This window comes from Lepidochelys kempii, chromosome 22 (assembly GCF_965140285.1).
Source record: "Lepidochelys kempii isolate rLepKem1 chromosome 22, rLepKem1.hap1, whole genome shotgun sequence".
Classification (NCBI taxonomy): Eukaryota; Metazoa; Chordata; order Testudines; family Cheloniidae; genus Lepidochelys; species Lepidochelys kempii.
The window spans coordinates 9,195,593-9,210,057 of NC_136401.1; the positions used below are offsets into that span (position 1 = coordinate 9,195,593).

Genomic DNA, 14,465 nt, shown 5'->3' on the forward strand with positions numbered 1-14,465 from the left:
CAGTGACCAAAAGTTGACACTATCGGTGTTCGTTGTCCTATTGGAAAGGAGTTGCTGGTCTCCATCCATTCCTAGTGAGGCAAGCATCCGTATCCCAAAACACTGTCACCTTTGCTGGCAGCCTCGGAGGGAGTCTAAGGTTCATCGGACAGAGCACCATCAGCTTCCAGAGACGGCAGTCCCGAGCCCCACCCCATGATCTTGACATTCATTAAACTACAGGAAGGAAAGTTTCAACTTTTCTTTTAAAAGTTGTGGGGGGGTAGGGGGAGGGTTAAGCCGCCTAATTGACAACACTGACTTTGGCTCACAGGAATAGTACAACCACCAAAACAGAAGCAACGGGAACTACACACAATAGGAAGTAGTCTAATTTTTTAGTGTTCTTTCGGCCGAAGTTTGTACTTGGGGTCAGCTGTTAAAAAAATGCCTGCAGTCCGCAAATGCACAGGAAGAATCAGGTTTAAACTTTAATGGGCTTGTTAATGTACAGAAAAGCCACTCAGCTTAATAGAACCTATGGGAAAAAAGTTCTCTTTCCAAACAGCACCAGACAACCTGAGCAGGGCAGAATTCTGCTCTCACCTTACCTGCATGGAACTCCATCAATCCCAAAACTATTGAATGGGTGCAGAGCAGAATTGGGCAAATGGCAAAGAAGCCTGTCACTGGCTAGTGCCAGGAGATGTTAAAATTTAAACAGACACCTTAGTATGGGTAGAGAGACAAAATAAATCCCCCAGTCCCTCCATACAAATATCCCCAGTAAATTCAGATACTTCTGCTCATCATATCTCCCTGCCTTTATCTTGCAGACAAAGTAACCTTGTTCCTTAAACATGGGAATAATCTTTTGTTTAACATTCTCCTAACCAGAGCTTGCAGAAGTAGGCATAAATGGCTAACAATGTCAAAGGTGACGCCGGGCCAGACTTTTAAATGTTTTTAGGCACCTAAAGATGCAGATTGGGATTTTCAAAAGAGGGCCGAAGTCCCACCGAAATCAGTAGAAATTAGGCGCCAAACCTGCGTCACCACTTCTGAAAATTCCACTAGGTGCTTATCTGCATCTTTCGATGCTTAAATACCTTTAAAACTCTAGCCATTAGGAGCTTTCAATTAAACTTAGACCCTTAAGTGCCTAAATTACTTCTGAAAATGGGACTTAGGTGCTTTTGAGATTTGTACCCAGTGTCACAACATTACAGGGCCATAAACATCACTGGTCTGATTGCCAGAGGTGCTGAGCATCTGCAAATTTCCACTGAAGTTGCCTTTGAATAATCAGGCTGCATATACATGGATGCCTGCACTTACATGTGACGTTGTGCAACCTAAACATGTATTGATTTATGGTAGCTATCTCCAGACAAGCTGATCTGATGCAGAGATAAACTACAAGCTGGTATGCTAACCACTAATCCATTGCTGGCCCCTTGTATTTCTGCTGTCAGCTGTCACTTCATTTCCCACATGCAGTCTGAAAGCACGTCAACTGGCAGGAACAGAGCCCAGACTGGATTTCCTAGAAACTCAATAATTGACCAAGAAATGCAGAACTCTCCGACTGGTTTATTTATTCATTACACTGGTACCCTACAAAAGCCAGAGACGCCAATTTCAGTCAACGGGAGATCTTGCCACTACTCTAGCAATGGAGAGGAGCTATGGGGCTGAGCTTACCCCAGTCTTTGGACCTAGATGGAAAAGTTTTTGCCACAGGCCCTTTCATGATTGAAGACCTACACTCTCCCCCAGCAAAAGCTGAAATGGAAGTTACTTGAGCGTTGGGGGACAGACAGGCAAGTTAAATGAGGTTAGACTGAGAACAGCAGCCCTTATTATGGCAGAGACTGAACTATTAGTGTTAACCACAGAAAGCAGTAGCTCAGCTTATAGCGGGTAACAATAAACACAGAGCAACATGTTACTGAAACACCCTCTCAAGATAACATCAGCTCCCCTCCCAACACACACATTCTCCAGGGAAAGAGAGAGAAGCAACAGCCGCAGCAATGCTCGCTGGTTTAAATGTTTAACAGGTCTGCTGATGGGCCCACATGCTAGGCTCGGGGTTTGGTAGGCACAAGATATTTCCAGGATCTTGTGTGAGGCACTAAGAACTGCCTCAGTAATACAACCGCTCGAATATTTGAATGAGGGAGAGAGGTGGTTTCTCTGTGTAAAAGTCATCAAAGCTTCTTCCCCTTCTCCAAATCTCTCCTTAGTCAGTTGTCCCTCGCTAAGTAGAACAAACCATCTAGAGAAGGGAGAACCACGTGAGAGAAGCATTCGTGTCGGCAATAAAACAGTCTTACAACTGATCCGAGATCAGAGCATGTTGCTTTATCCCCATCTTCCCTAAATGCGTTTCTGGATTCTTGTATACAGGGAGTTACGAGGGAGGGAGGGGAAAGGGAAGAGGTCGCCTGCAGCAAATCCCGTTACAATAAAAGTTGGGGGGGAGGGGGGAAGTGGAGGGGTGGTTACAATTTCAGCCCACACATTTTGCAAAACTCGCAAGGCAAATATTTTACCCCCATCTCCCACCTCCTAAAAGAACAGCTGCAAAAATAAACTGCACCGAGGGGAAAGATTCTCATGAATCCCAGGGGACAAGAATCTTAGAACCTGGTCAAACAGATCCTAAGGGGCCGCAATGCAACAGAGCCGCAGCCAACCCTCCCAATGAACTTCAGCTAGAGACCGACTGCCGCGACAACATGCCCCTGGGATCGCCTTCCCAGGCCCAGTGGTCCCACAGTGCAGGCGAGGCATCTCCCGGCACAGATCCAGCAGTGAAAGGAATCCCAAGCACCAGAGATCCCGAATCAGCGACCAAAGGCTCCAGCAGTGAAATTAACCCCGTGTCGTCCCCCCCCCCAAAAAAAAAAAAAAAAGCCAAGATCACAGACCTAAGGCTGCAGCCCTGAAAAGTACTAACCAGAGCCAGGATCAGAGCGCACAGACCAGATACAATATATTAACCCACCCCACCCCACCCCACCCCACCCCGCCTCCAAGAGCAAGGATCCAGCCGTGAAACTTACCCCCCTCCCTCGCCACAGACACCCCCGCTCCTAGCTCCGGTGGGGGTGGGAGGCAGCCGCCGGCAAGCTTACCCGGGGAAGGGAAGAAATCCACATCCACCTTCTCAGTTTTGATGATGGTCAGGGTGGGTTTCAAGTCCACCGCCGCCTTCATGGTTCGCTCCCGGCTTCCCTCGGATTTATTTGGAAATAGTCACTGTCCAGGGGGTAGGGGGAGGAGAGGTTGGTGCCTGGATTCCCGGGCCCCCCTACTGGGAAGGGTGCTGTGCGCCCCTGCCTGCCTGGCGCAAAGTTGGGCGCTTGGAGAAGAAGGGGGAGCGTCTCTCCTCCCCTCCCTCCTTCCCCGGTCCCACGCTCAGCCTGGCCCTTCTCCTCCTCCTCGGCCCGACGGGGTCGGTATCTCTCCTTTCGCTGCCTTCCGCACTCCCTCGCTCTTATTCTTCTAGGGCGGATCTTCTCACAGCCGCCGCAGCTGAGTCGCCCCCCCCCTCCCCGCCCCTCACCCCTAGCCCAGCGGGAAGCGGTTGGGGTGAGGAGCTCCGGGCTGCAGGGAAGGGGAGGGAGATGGGCCGGGCTCAGCTTCGGTGACAGCGGCCGGGGGAGGGACCCGGCTTCCTCCGCCCAGCCGGCCTCCAAAGCCCAGAGAGGCGCGCACGGTTCCGGGCGCCTTGCAGAGGGCAGGGCGCACCAGCCCCTCCACAATGGAGAGGGACCCTGCCCCACCCGGCCGATGGAGGAAAGGGGAGTTCCCTGCCCAACTAGAGGGTCCGGCTGGGGGGGGAAGACCCCATATTCCAGTAAAGTCCCATGCCCCATAGATAGGGTGTGTGGAGAGGGAAAGTCCCCATGCCTGTCCCATTAAGGTGAGTGGGGAGAAGGTCCCATGCCCTATCCACCTATTGCTGGAGGGAAAACAAGTCCCATCTAGGAGCTGGCTGGAGAGAAAGTTCCAGGCGCCTTCTCATGGGTGGGGTTGGAGGGGAAGGTCCCAGGAAAATGTCCTATCGAATTTAATTGGGCTGCTCCCCACTAAAATGCTACAGAATTTACTCTGAAAACCTAGAAAGAATTGAATAGAGAACGAGCGCCATTCTGTAGAGCAATTAAGCCATCCTATCCCTATCATGCTCCATGAAATCCTATAGGACTTTTCTAGGCGGGATGGATAAAAATAAGCAAATAAGACTACGGCAGGATGATACCACAGTTTGGACTCAGCTATACACAGCGCTGTTTGAGCCAAAGCCCATTGAAGTCAATGAAGAGACTCTCCATTGACTTCAGTGGGCTATGGCTCAGGCCCAGCTAGGAGATAACTGCATAGCTACATGCCTTCATAGAGCTTTCTGTCACCTAGAGCATCTGTTCACAGCTAAAAACTGAACAAAAAGACATGTATTCATTAAAAAACCAGCACTAGGAATCTTCGACTAGGACTCAATGAGAAAACACAACTTGTCATGGCAAGCTACCCCATGGAGACACTTGATTATCCAAGATGTCGAATTCTTGTCGAATCCAAGACATCTGCTTTCCTCCTGGTACTGTTCACTCCCTCACCTGAACTGTCAAGAGTTGCTGTGCACAGTTATGCAGCCTGATGCATGCCACACCAGAAGTGGCTGCATTCATTGGGTATCTGTGTGGCATGTATGCTCAAGGAAGTGCATGCATGCTGATGGGATTGTGTGTGTGCGGGGGAGGGGGAAATGTATGTGCATTCTGGGGTTTGTTTGTGTGTGCATGGGGAGGGGAGAGAAAGGCAGGAAGAGAGAGAGAAAGTGCATGTGCACACACGCATGTGTGGGCATGAATGCCTGGAATGGTTGGAAGTTATTTAGTACAGCTCTAGTTTGCACAACTGGTTTGTAAAGGGGCTTGAAAGGTGCTATAAAGATGTGAGATCAATATCATACCACTGTGTCGTGAACTTAACTGAAGAGAAGAATCTTGGTTTTCACATAAAATACAGTATGTTTTATAGGTAGCAAAAACTTCAGACCACAAACGGCAGAGCAAGAAAGGAGCTTATGACTCAGAGATGTCAATTTACCGGTATAAGTGTAAAAAAGACCAAAACAAATGTCCTTAGCAACCTGCCGTTGTGGTTCTCACTCTCAAAAGCTAACAGTCTCTGTTATATGCTGAGAGAGACTGGATCCTTTTACTCAGAGATGGGCTGAATTCTCCATTCCAGATCTGAACACCACAGAAACAGGAGGCAGTTTGGATCCAAATTGCATGGCTAGCTCTATTATCTAGGAAGGGATGAACCAAAATCCCGATTCCTAACAGGTATAAGAATCTGAATAGACTCGCCTCATCGCCAAAGCTTACCTATGTCTAGATGCAGATACAAACGTTGTCGCTCAGGGCTATTTCTAGTTGTCCCTAGTGGTAGTTTTACCATTGACCTAGAGCACATTTCTAGAGGAAAGAGCCATGTGGCTTAGGAGGCAGTGGGGTTGAATAACAAGGAGTCAGGAGCCATGGGGCTTGATTCTCACTAATCCCCAAATCTTCCATCTATTTAGGTGCCTAAAGAAGCAGACAGGCACAGAGTGCTGAAACAAGTTAGGCTCCTGACTCCCACTGACATTCAATTAAACTTAAAGGGTAGAACCACAAAAAGATTTAGGCACCACTCAAAACCTCCACTCAGCTGTGGCCCAAACCCATAGGTGCCTAAATTCCCATTGCTCTGAAGCGTCTGCTGGTAAAGTCCTGTAGGCACCCAAGCTTCTGCCTGTGGGCACGGGCAAAACTGCCTGTGTTCGGACACTACTGAGCTATTTGGCATCCTACTTCACACCGAAGCCTTGGCAGGATTCTCATACTAGGCATGCCGAGGGGGCCGATACCACGGCACACCGACCACACCCGAACTATGGCTTAGCATCGCCATGCCCAAGTCCCTTTGCAGATCCAGCGTTAGGCACGTAATCCACTTCAGTGCTTTTCAAAAAAATCTTACCAAGCGCCCGTCTTTAGGCACCTAAATCCCCTTTACCCTACTCTAGCCGTGGAACTCTAGCAAAATGAGAACCAGGCTCCTGGATTCTATTCCCAGCTCAGCCACTGATCCACTGCATGAGCTCAGAAAAGGTCAGTCACTGCCTCAGTTTCCCCACAGGGATACTAATTCCTACCCACTTTTCAAAAGTGCTTTGAGACCTGCCCATGAAAAGCTGTGCATAAGTGATAAGCATTCTTCTTCGGTATCTAATGCAGCAATAAAACTGGAAATCTGAATCTGAAAAAGCATGATCAATAGCAGTACACGGTTCTTATTTCACCCTGTTCCTCTGTTAATGAGATGCTGTGCTGAGGGCTTGTATTTCCCTTTTGCTCTCTTCACAGATTTTTATTTTATTTTTGCTCTTCTCCTGGTATGACTGGGAAACAGGGAGAGAGACAAAAGTGGAGATGAGTAACAAAGAAAGGACGAGGTTAGAGCAGAACCTTTCCAGTTCAAAATCAAAAGCTGATGCAAAAGAAACAGCTGCCCTTCTGTCGGACTTGTTCCAGCGCAGACTTGGGAAGGGAAACATGATGCAATTTACACAGGCCGATAATCTTTCCCTTCCTATGTTTCCCAGGAATGCTGTAACCTCAAGGACTATGCATGTGTGAGCATATATACATGCATGCTGTAATTTGCTATGGGGAATGGCACGCTGTGGGAGGGGAAGACCGATTACATAGCTGGCTGCAGATTTTTGGCTGTAATGATGAAGCCATCAAAATGCACCTGTGGTCCCCACAGTATTAAAATGACCCAACCATTCAGAGGCGTTCGATAATCCAGGCTCTTCACATTGAGCCCCAGCCTCCTGCAGCAAACCACAATCCTCAGAATGAAACAAGATGACACATGCTACAAGATGAGACATGCTCAGAGTCTTGCCCCAGTGGTTGGCTGATGGGGATGGGCTGTCAACATCATCCATGAGAACGTACCTAGGAGGGAGCGTGGAAGGGTCAGCCAGTGGGATATGCAGAGTGCTGTAATGACAGGCAGGAGAATTAAAAAACTCTGCCAGAGGGGCCAAAGCCCTCATCTCCCGTAGTCAAGCCCTAGTCCCATGGGGCAATAATCCTACTTCAAGTGATAAAATTCCATGGACTGGCTGGGATCCCGAGCACCTGAAGCGAGCATCTTCCCTTCTGGTCAAATGCAATAAAGAGGTTTTTCTTAGGAAGTATATGTCGGTATACGCACAGATTCTTGGACTCCCCACTACGTTCTGGCCCAGCCAAACAAACGAGATGAGGTCCCAACATGATTGTAGTAGCTTCTTGCTCCTCCAACCTTCTGTTTCACTTCACTGCTCCAGGGATGAAAAAGGAGGCACTAAAATCCAACCACAAATTCTGGAAAACCAGAGGCTGGAGACGGTATTGGTAGGAGAACCCACAAGATCAGGAGAGAAGGGAACATCTGGGAGGCTGCAGCTAGAGAATTCCTAGTAGTCCAGCCTCTCTCTTTCAGACCAGCAACAACAGCCTCATTGCTGCCTTAATTTGGACTCATTTCAGAGCTTGAGACATGAAAGCCCTGACTCTGAACTCCAGCTGAGACACTCAAGGGCTGTGTGTGTTTGGGAAGGCATGGAAAAAGTCCACTGAGTAGTTTCTTCAGCTGGGATGTGACCATTTGCATTCAAGTCCTCCCATTTGCATTCAAGTTAGCCTCAGCGCTTGCCAGAGCAATTCCTGTTTGCAAACATTAGAAAAATCTTTCCTCTTGAACATTCAAGATTCCCCCTTTCTTTCCATGCTCTCTCATTACTGAATGTTCATCACCATTAAGCTTCTCTCCTACAGAGGAGGACATGATCTCGCAGCTGAGATGTTGAGAACGGCCCTCTTCTCACTGATAAGTTTAAAAGATTCTGCTGTTGTTCAGAGATAACCATTTGCCCTCCTTCTACAGTGGAACCCAGTTGCTTCTCAGTCCTTTGGAACAAAGAAAGGGCAGACAATAAAGTCCCCTTGTTCCCAGTGAGGCCTTTGTTTCGTTTTGTTTGTTTTACATAATAACAACAGTAAAGGAATTTAGTGTTAGTGAAAGGTGTCACAGATTGGGGCCTCATTCGTGACTTGGGGTTAACAATACTGCTCTTCCCAGCATGTCTTTCTGGTTCTGGCCCTTTCAATTTGGCAGAGCCAAACTGCAGTCTGAAAATAGCCATTCTGAGAACTTCCAGATTTTATGCAGCTGTAATGTCCCACTCATCTCCCCTCCTCCAAAATTTCCCTCTCTTATTGCCGAGGAGAGAGGACATTCTCAAACTGATGTCCTACTGACTGCATAAAGGAATCACTTCCACTCCCTCCCCTCAACCACTGAGATGCAGTCAAGTCTGGGGTGAAACGCAGCAGCTGTTTTAACAGCACACAACACCACCATGCAGCAGTTAAGGACAGGAAATTAAGAATACCCTAGCCAATTAAAACCACGGGGGGATATTTATAGCAGAACATAATTAGCCAAATTGAAGCTCGGCCCAAAATTGCAATGAGATTTTCTTAATGGCTGCAAGTGGTCAGGGCCTCGGTTTGATGACCTGTCAAGTAAACGATATCCAGAGGCATCAGACAAAAATCAGGAGCAAAGGGAACAAATGGCACGTGATTCCAAGGGGAAACTGAGACGTGAAAGGATTTATTGCAAGAGGGTCACTGAGGGAAAGCACAGCGGTCACCTCCCCAAGAAAGGAAAAAAGCAAGGGAGGAGGCTGCTGGGTGTGGAGCTGGTGAAAGGCGATGAGAGGGAAAAGTAAGTGGCTGCTGGGCATGTTCCTCAGGGAGATACCTTTCCTGGAATTTAAAATGATATGAGAAATTCTTTCACGCACCGTAATAGCTGGGAAGCATTAGAGATGGTTGGTCTATGCTGGTAAATGGGGCTGGATTGGCAGCCTGGTGACCCAAGTCTTTTCTTTACAGACAGGAAGCAGCAGGGTAAGTCTAACCCATTAGTCAGCATGTGCTGTGTGTTCCTCCTGATCCCCAGGGAACCACAGTCTGTGACAGGGCCCACAGCTTGAACTGTAGAGACTTATGTTTTGAGGTCCCTAGTTTAGTCCCCAATATCAGCTAACATGGCACATAAATGGGGACTTCTCCAGCACTCAAACTGCTCTGGCCCATGACTCCCAGGACCTACTATTGCTGTGTGTTACAGGTCCGTGACTCGCAGAGGATGTAAGCAACTTGCATCTTATCTTAAAAGCCTGGAAAGACTCATATACTTGAGCTCCGGAGGTCCCCAATGAACCAAGATCTGGATGATAGTTATCACCCAAGCTTTCCCTAATTGCCCCTCAGTGCAGATCTAAGAGCATAAGAATGGCCATACTGGGTCAGAGCAAAGGTCCATCTAGCCCAGTATCCTGTCTTCCGACAGTAGCCAATGCCAGGTGCCCCAGAGGGAATGAACAGAGCAGGGCAGCATCAAGTGATCCATCCCCTGTCGCCCATTCCCAGCTTATGGGAAACAGAGACTAGGGACACCTTCCCTGCCCATCCTGGCTAACAGCCATTGATGGATCTATCCTCCATGAATTTATCTAGTTCTTTTTTAAACTTTGTTATAGTCTTGGCCTTCACAACATCCTCTGGCAAGGAATTCCACAGACTGACTGTGTGTTGTGTGGAGAAATACTTCCTTTTGTTTGTTTTAAACCTGCTGCCTATTGATTTCATTTGGTGACCCCTAGTTCTTGTGTTATGAGAAGGAGTAAATAACACTTCCTTATTTACTTTCTCCACACCAGTCATGATTTTATAGCCCTCTATCATATCCCCCCTTAGTGTCTCTCTTCCAAGCTGAAAAGTCCCAATCTTATTAATCTCTCCTCATATGGCAGCCGTTCCATACCCCTAATCACTTCTGTTGCCCTTTTCTGAATTCCAATATATCTTTTTTGAGATGAGGTGACCACATCTGAGCGCAATATTAAAGATGTGGGCATACCATGGATTTATATATGATAAATATGATAAATTTTCTGTCTTATTATCTATCCCTTTCTTGATAATTCCCAACATTCTGTTTGCTTTTTTAACTGCCGCTGCACATTGAGTGGATGTTTTCAGAGACCTATCCACAATGACTCCAAGATCGGGGTGGGGGGGGGGTGTGAGAAAACCTGGATTTGTGCTGGAAATGGCCCAACTTGATTATCATACACATTGTAAGGAGAGTGATCACTTTAGATAAGCTATTACCAGCAGGAGAGTGGGGTGGGAGGAGGTATTTTTTCATGCTTTGTGTGTATATAAAAAGATCTTCTACACTTTCCACAGTATGCATCCGATGAAGTGAGCTGTAGCTCACGAAAGCTTATGCTCAAATAAATTGGTTAGTCTCTAAGGTGCCACAAGTACTCCTTTTCTTTTTTCTTGAGTGGCAACAGCTAATTTAGACCTCATCATTTTATATACATAGTTGGGATTACGTTTTCCCATATGCATTACTTTGCATTTATCAACATTGAATTTAATCGGCCATTTTGTTGCCCAGTCACCCATCTGGGGGAACTGTCTCTGACAAACAGCCTCCACTATTCATCCACTCACTAGCTTCTCAGCCGAGATGCCTCACAAAGGTGCCGTCCTGGTATGGGCTGTGAAACGCCTCCAGCTATGCACCGGCCACCACTTCAGTTCACACAGATCTTCACACAGCCATTAGGGGGCAACAACTTTGGTCCCCTGGAGTGGACTGAAACGGAATCTTTGGAAGGTGACTCTTGGCTTTGGTTTCACCTTGAGTAGCCAGTCGGTGTCCTGGCAAGGTAACCCTCCTCTGCTGAAGTTCATTAGTGGGGCACATTGGCACTCATTCATTATCCTGCTTGGAGAGCTATGCAGGTGGAAATCTTTATAACCACCCTGTGTGTATAAAAACCTCCTCACTGCATTTTCCACTTTTATGCATCCGATGAAGTGAGCTGTAGCTCACGAAAGCTTATGCTCAAATAAATTGGTTAGTCTCTAAGGTGCCACAAGTCCTCCTTTTCTTTTTGTGAATACAGACTAACACTCAGGTCTACTCAGTCCAATATGCAGCATCCCTGCTAGTCCAGCCCTGGGCTTCTTTGGAGCCAAGAGCATCAAACGTTTGTGAAGTAGGTCAACAAGCTCAGTAGCTTTGTAATATGAACAAACAGGGGCCAGGCTGAGACCCAGAGAACTTATTTGTGCTTGCAACTTTGATTTTGGCATTCCATAGGTCTCGGGCAGTGAACAAATAGTGAACATGTTCATGCTGTATTGCTAGAAACGAGTCTAGACTGAAACACCAGGTTTGACCCCACTTGGACTTCAGGGAAATTCTGATTCTTATTCTGGGTTCATCTCTATACATTGCCCAGCCTCTCCCTTCACCCCAGATTGTGGATTTAATCTGCTCTGTTATCCGCTCCCACTGGGAAATTGGGATTTTTGTTCCCAAATGTGCAGTGGAATCACATGCTACTACTACTCTGACAAACCAGGGAAAAATGTTCCACACAGCAAACAGCTATTTGGAATACATATTTCTCGGCTTCGCCATGGTTATTGAACAACTTCACTCCAAGAGAGATAACGGGAGAACCGCAATTTGTTTCCATGAGGGCATTGGCAGTCAGACAGTCCAAGCCCAAAGCTCAGCCTAGTACAATACTCAGCCTAAGAAATTGCAGCCATCAAACAGATATAATTGTGCATGTGTTGAATGCTTCAGACATATGAGCAAAATGAACATGAGTGGTTCAGGAAATGAAATTCTAGAGCACATCCCTCAACACCCTAAGGATGGCCATGCGGGGAAGACACCAGTCAGGGGCTCAGGAGCAGAGCAACTGAGGAATTTTCTGACAAAGGGTATTTTAATTGAAAAATGCTGATTCACGGAAACCAAAACAGTTCAAGGGAATGGGAGAGACAAGGCCGGTGAGGGAATATCTTATATTGGACAACTTTGGTTGGCAAGTTTTGGGGTCCACAGAGCTGTTTTTCAGGTCACGGGAATGGGTCAGTTTCAATGACTTTCCCAATTTGGAAAAAAATTGAAAAAAAGTATCCACATTTTTGAAACAAAACGTTTCAGGGGTGGGGTTGTTTCAAAATAACTTTTCATTTTGAAATTTAACAAGTAACACTAAGAAAAGTTACAAAGAAAGAAGGCGGCAATCAGAATGAAACATTTCAATTGACCTGAACTGATTTTTTTTTTCCGGTTTGCTGGTCCCTGAAAATTTTGAGTTTGACTTTTCATCCCGCTTCCAGACAAGAACATTTTTCAAAACCCTCATTCTCAGAGGATGGGAAAACAGTTTCCCAGCCCAGCCCCACTCAACTGTTGCAAGATCAATTCCTAGTGGTGTCAGATACATCTTCTGTGACCTTGTGCAGATCATTCCATGTGTCCCAGTTCCTAATCTTTACTAGAATAATAAATAATAATAATAATAATACTTTCCTGCTTTGCAGGGGTGTTGTAAAGATCAATCCATAAGTACCTGGGAAGTGCTTGGCTCCTGAAGTGGTGGGAGCTGTGTAATTACTTAGATTGAGAGAGAACCTTTGCACTGGCTTTGATGGAAAGACTCAGTAGAGGGAGAATTATGGTTAGTCATCTTTCCTATTGGAGTAGCAGCAGGAGGCTCCAATCAGGTAACCGGGTCCCACTGTGCCAGGTGCTGTACACACATAGTATGGAAAGACAGTCCCTGCCCCAGAGAGATGTCAATCAAACATTTGAGGAGACACAACACGCAGATGGAGGAAGCTCAAGCTAAGGATTATGATTAGTGTAACAAGCTGTGTTCCTGGCACACCAGCTGCCTACCTACGGAGCTGCAGGATCAGGCCCTTAACTAGTTTGCTGCTGGCGTTTTGAGTGGGCCCAGTCCCAGTAAAGTCCTAATCTGTCCTCTGCCAGATCTGCCCCTTCAGAAAGGAGATGCTTATTTAGGAGCTGTTTCTAATGAGTTCCTCACTCTCACAGTAAAGGATTTTGTCTGTGTGCATTTCATTTCAAAAAGTCTTGCTCAGCACTCTCCGCATTGGAAATCTCGCCCCTCCCAATTGTCTCCGCTTGGCAGCCCTGCCTTATAGAGAATAAATGGCCGAGAAAATACTCCGCTCTACACGTGTTTGCATTTTTCAGGGTGGGTGTTTTGGATGGCAATCCTGGCTGCACAACAATGCTGCTCTTGTTCTGCCTTGCGCTACAGAGCAAGCCTGAATAGATCTGTCTAAAATTATAAGCGGGGCAGCCCCTGGGCTCTGAGAGATCACAGGCCGCATGCTAGGCCTGAACAAAGACCCCGCTATTTCCTAACAATTAGCCCAGCTAAAAGGACATCTATCTCCCTCTCTTAGAGCCACCACGTGTCTCCAAGTCAGTCCATTGTAAGGCTAATTAAATAACACGCCTCTCTCCCCATGAGGGTCTCCTGATTAGCTTCCCTCAGCCCAGAAGCCATGTCGGTACAAATGGGAAGGAGACAGCTGGTCTGCAGGGCCCTCCACCCCCAGTGGAAAGATCCTCACCCTTATTTATCTGTTATCACTGTCACCACCAGTTACTTCAGTTTTTGAAATGTTTAAAATCGGTAGAATGGAGCTTTCAGGACATAGTGGTTTTAGGAGTACAAGATCATTTCACTTCCCTATCTGTCTGCCCACCCTCAGCCCCCATCATGGCTAGCTAACAACGACATGCATGCCTGCAGCTCCCACTGGCTCCAACTGGAGTTGGAGACACTCAGCGCTTCTGCAAATCAGACCCTTTGTATTCATACAGTCATAGATCATTGTGATTATCTAGTCTGACCTCCTGCATAGCACAGGCCAGGGAATTTCACCCAGCAGTTCCTACATCCAGTTGCTGGTCAAGCCTAGAGGGTCTCTTTCAGAAGATACCCAGTTATGACAAAGAGGCCATGTGGTGGATTCTCCATCACATCCCTTGGTAAGTTTATCCAATGGTTAATTACCATCACTTAAAAAATACCCTGTGCCTTATTTCAGATCTGAATTTAACTAGCTCTAGTTTCCAGCCACTTTGTTCTCTAGACTGAAGAACCTATCCAAAATCTTTCAAAGTACTGAACATTTATTGATTAATCTTCACACGCCCTTCTCAAGTGGGTTAATATTACTATCCCCTTTTGACAGGCAAGCAAACTGAAGCAGAGAGGTTAAATGATTTGGCCAAAGTAAATCTGTGGCAGAACTGGGATTAGAACTATTAGAACTCAGGACTTCCTGATTCCCAAAACTATATTTATTCCTCTACATGGGTTTATATTGCATAAATCCCCCTCCTATAAATGTAGGATATAGTTCTCCAAAAAGAGGATGTGTTTAATATCTATGTATATCTTGCAAACATTCTACGTTCTTCCTAGGAAT

The 14,465-nt window shown here is 46.7% G+C and overlaps 1 protein-coding gene across 3 annotated transcripts in view; it reads right to left on the bottom strand.

The window, feature by feature from the left end:
- Positions 1 to 14,465, bottom strand: part of ETS1 (ETS proto-oncogene 1, transcription factor) — a 122,581-nt gene that overhangs the window by 69,693 nt on the left and 38,423 nt on the right. The window contains exon 1 of one of the 3 annotated variants that reach the window (XM_073320615.2): positions 3,123 to 3,626. The exons of the other annotated variants lie outside the window; for them this stretch is intronic. Coding sequence (XP_073176716.1) covers positions 3,123 to 3,204 — 82 coding nt within the window. The 5' untranslated portion in view covers positions 3,205 to 3,626. Of the gene's footprint in view, positions 1 to 3,122; positions 3,627 to 14,465 lie in introns of those variants that run through there. 3 annotated transcript variants of the gene reach the window in all.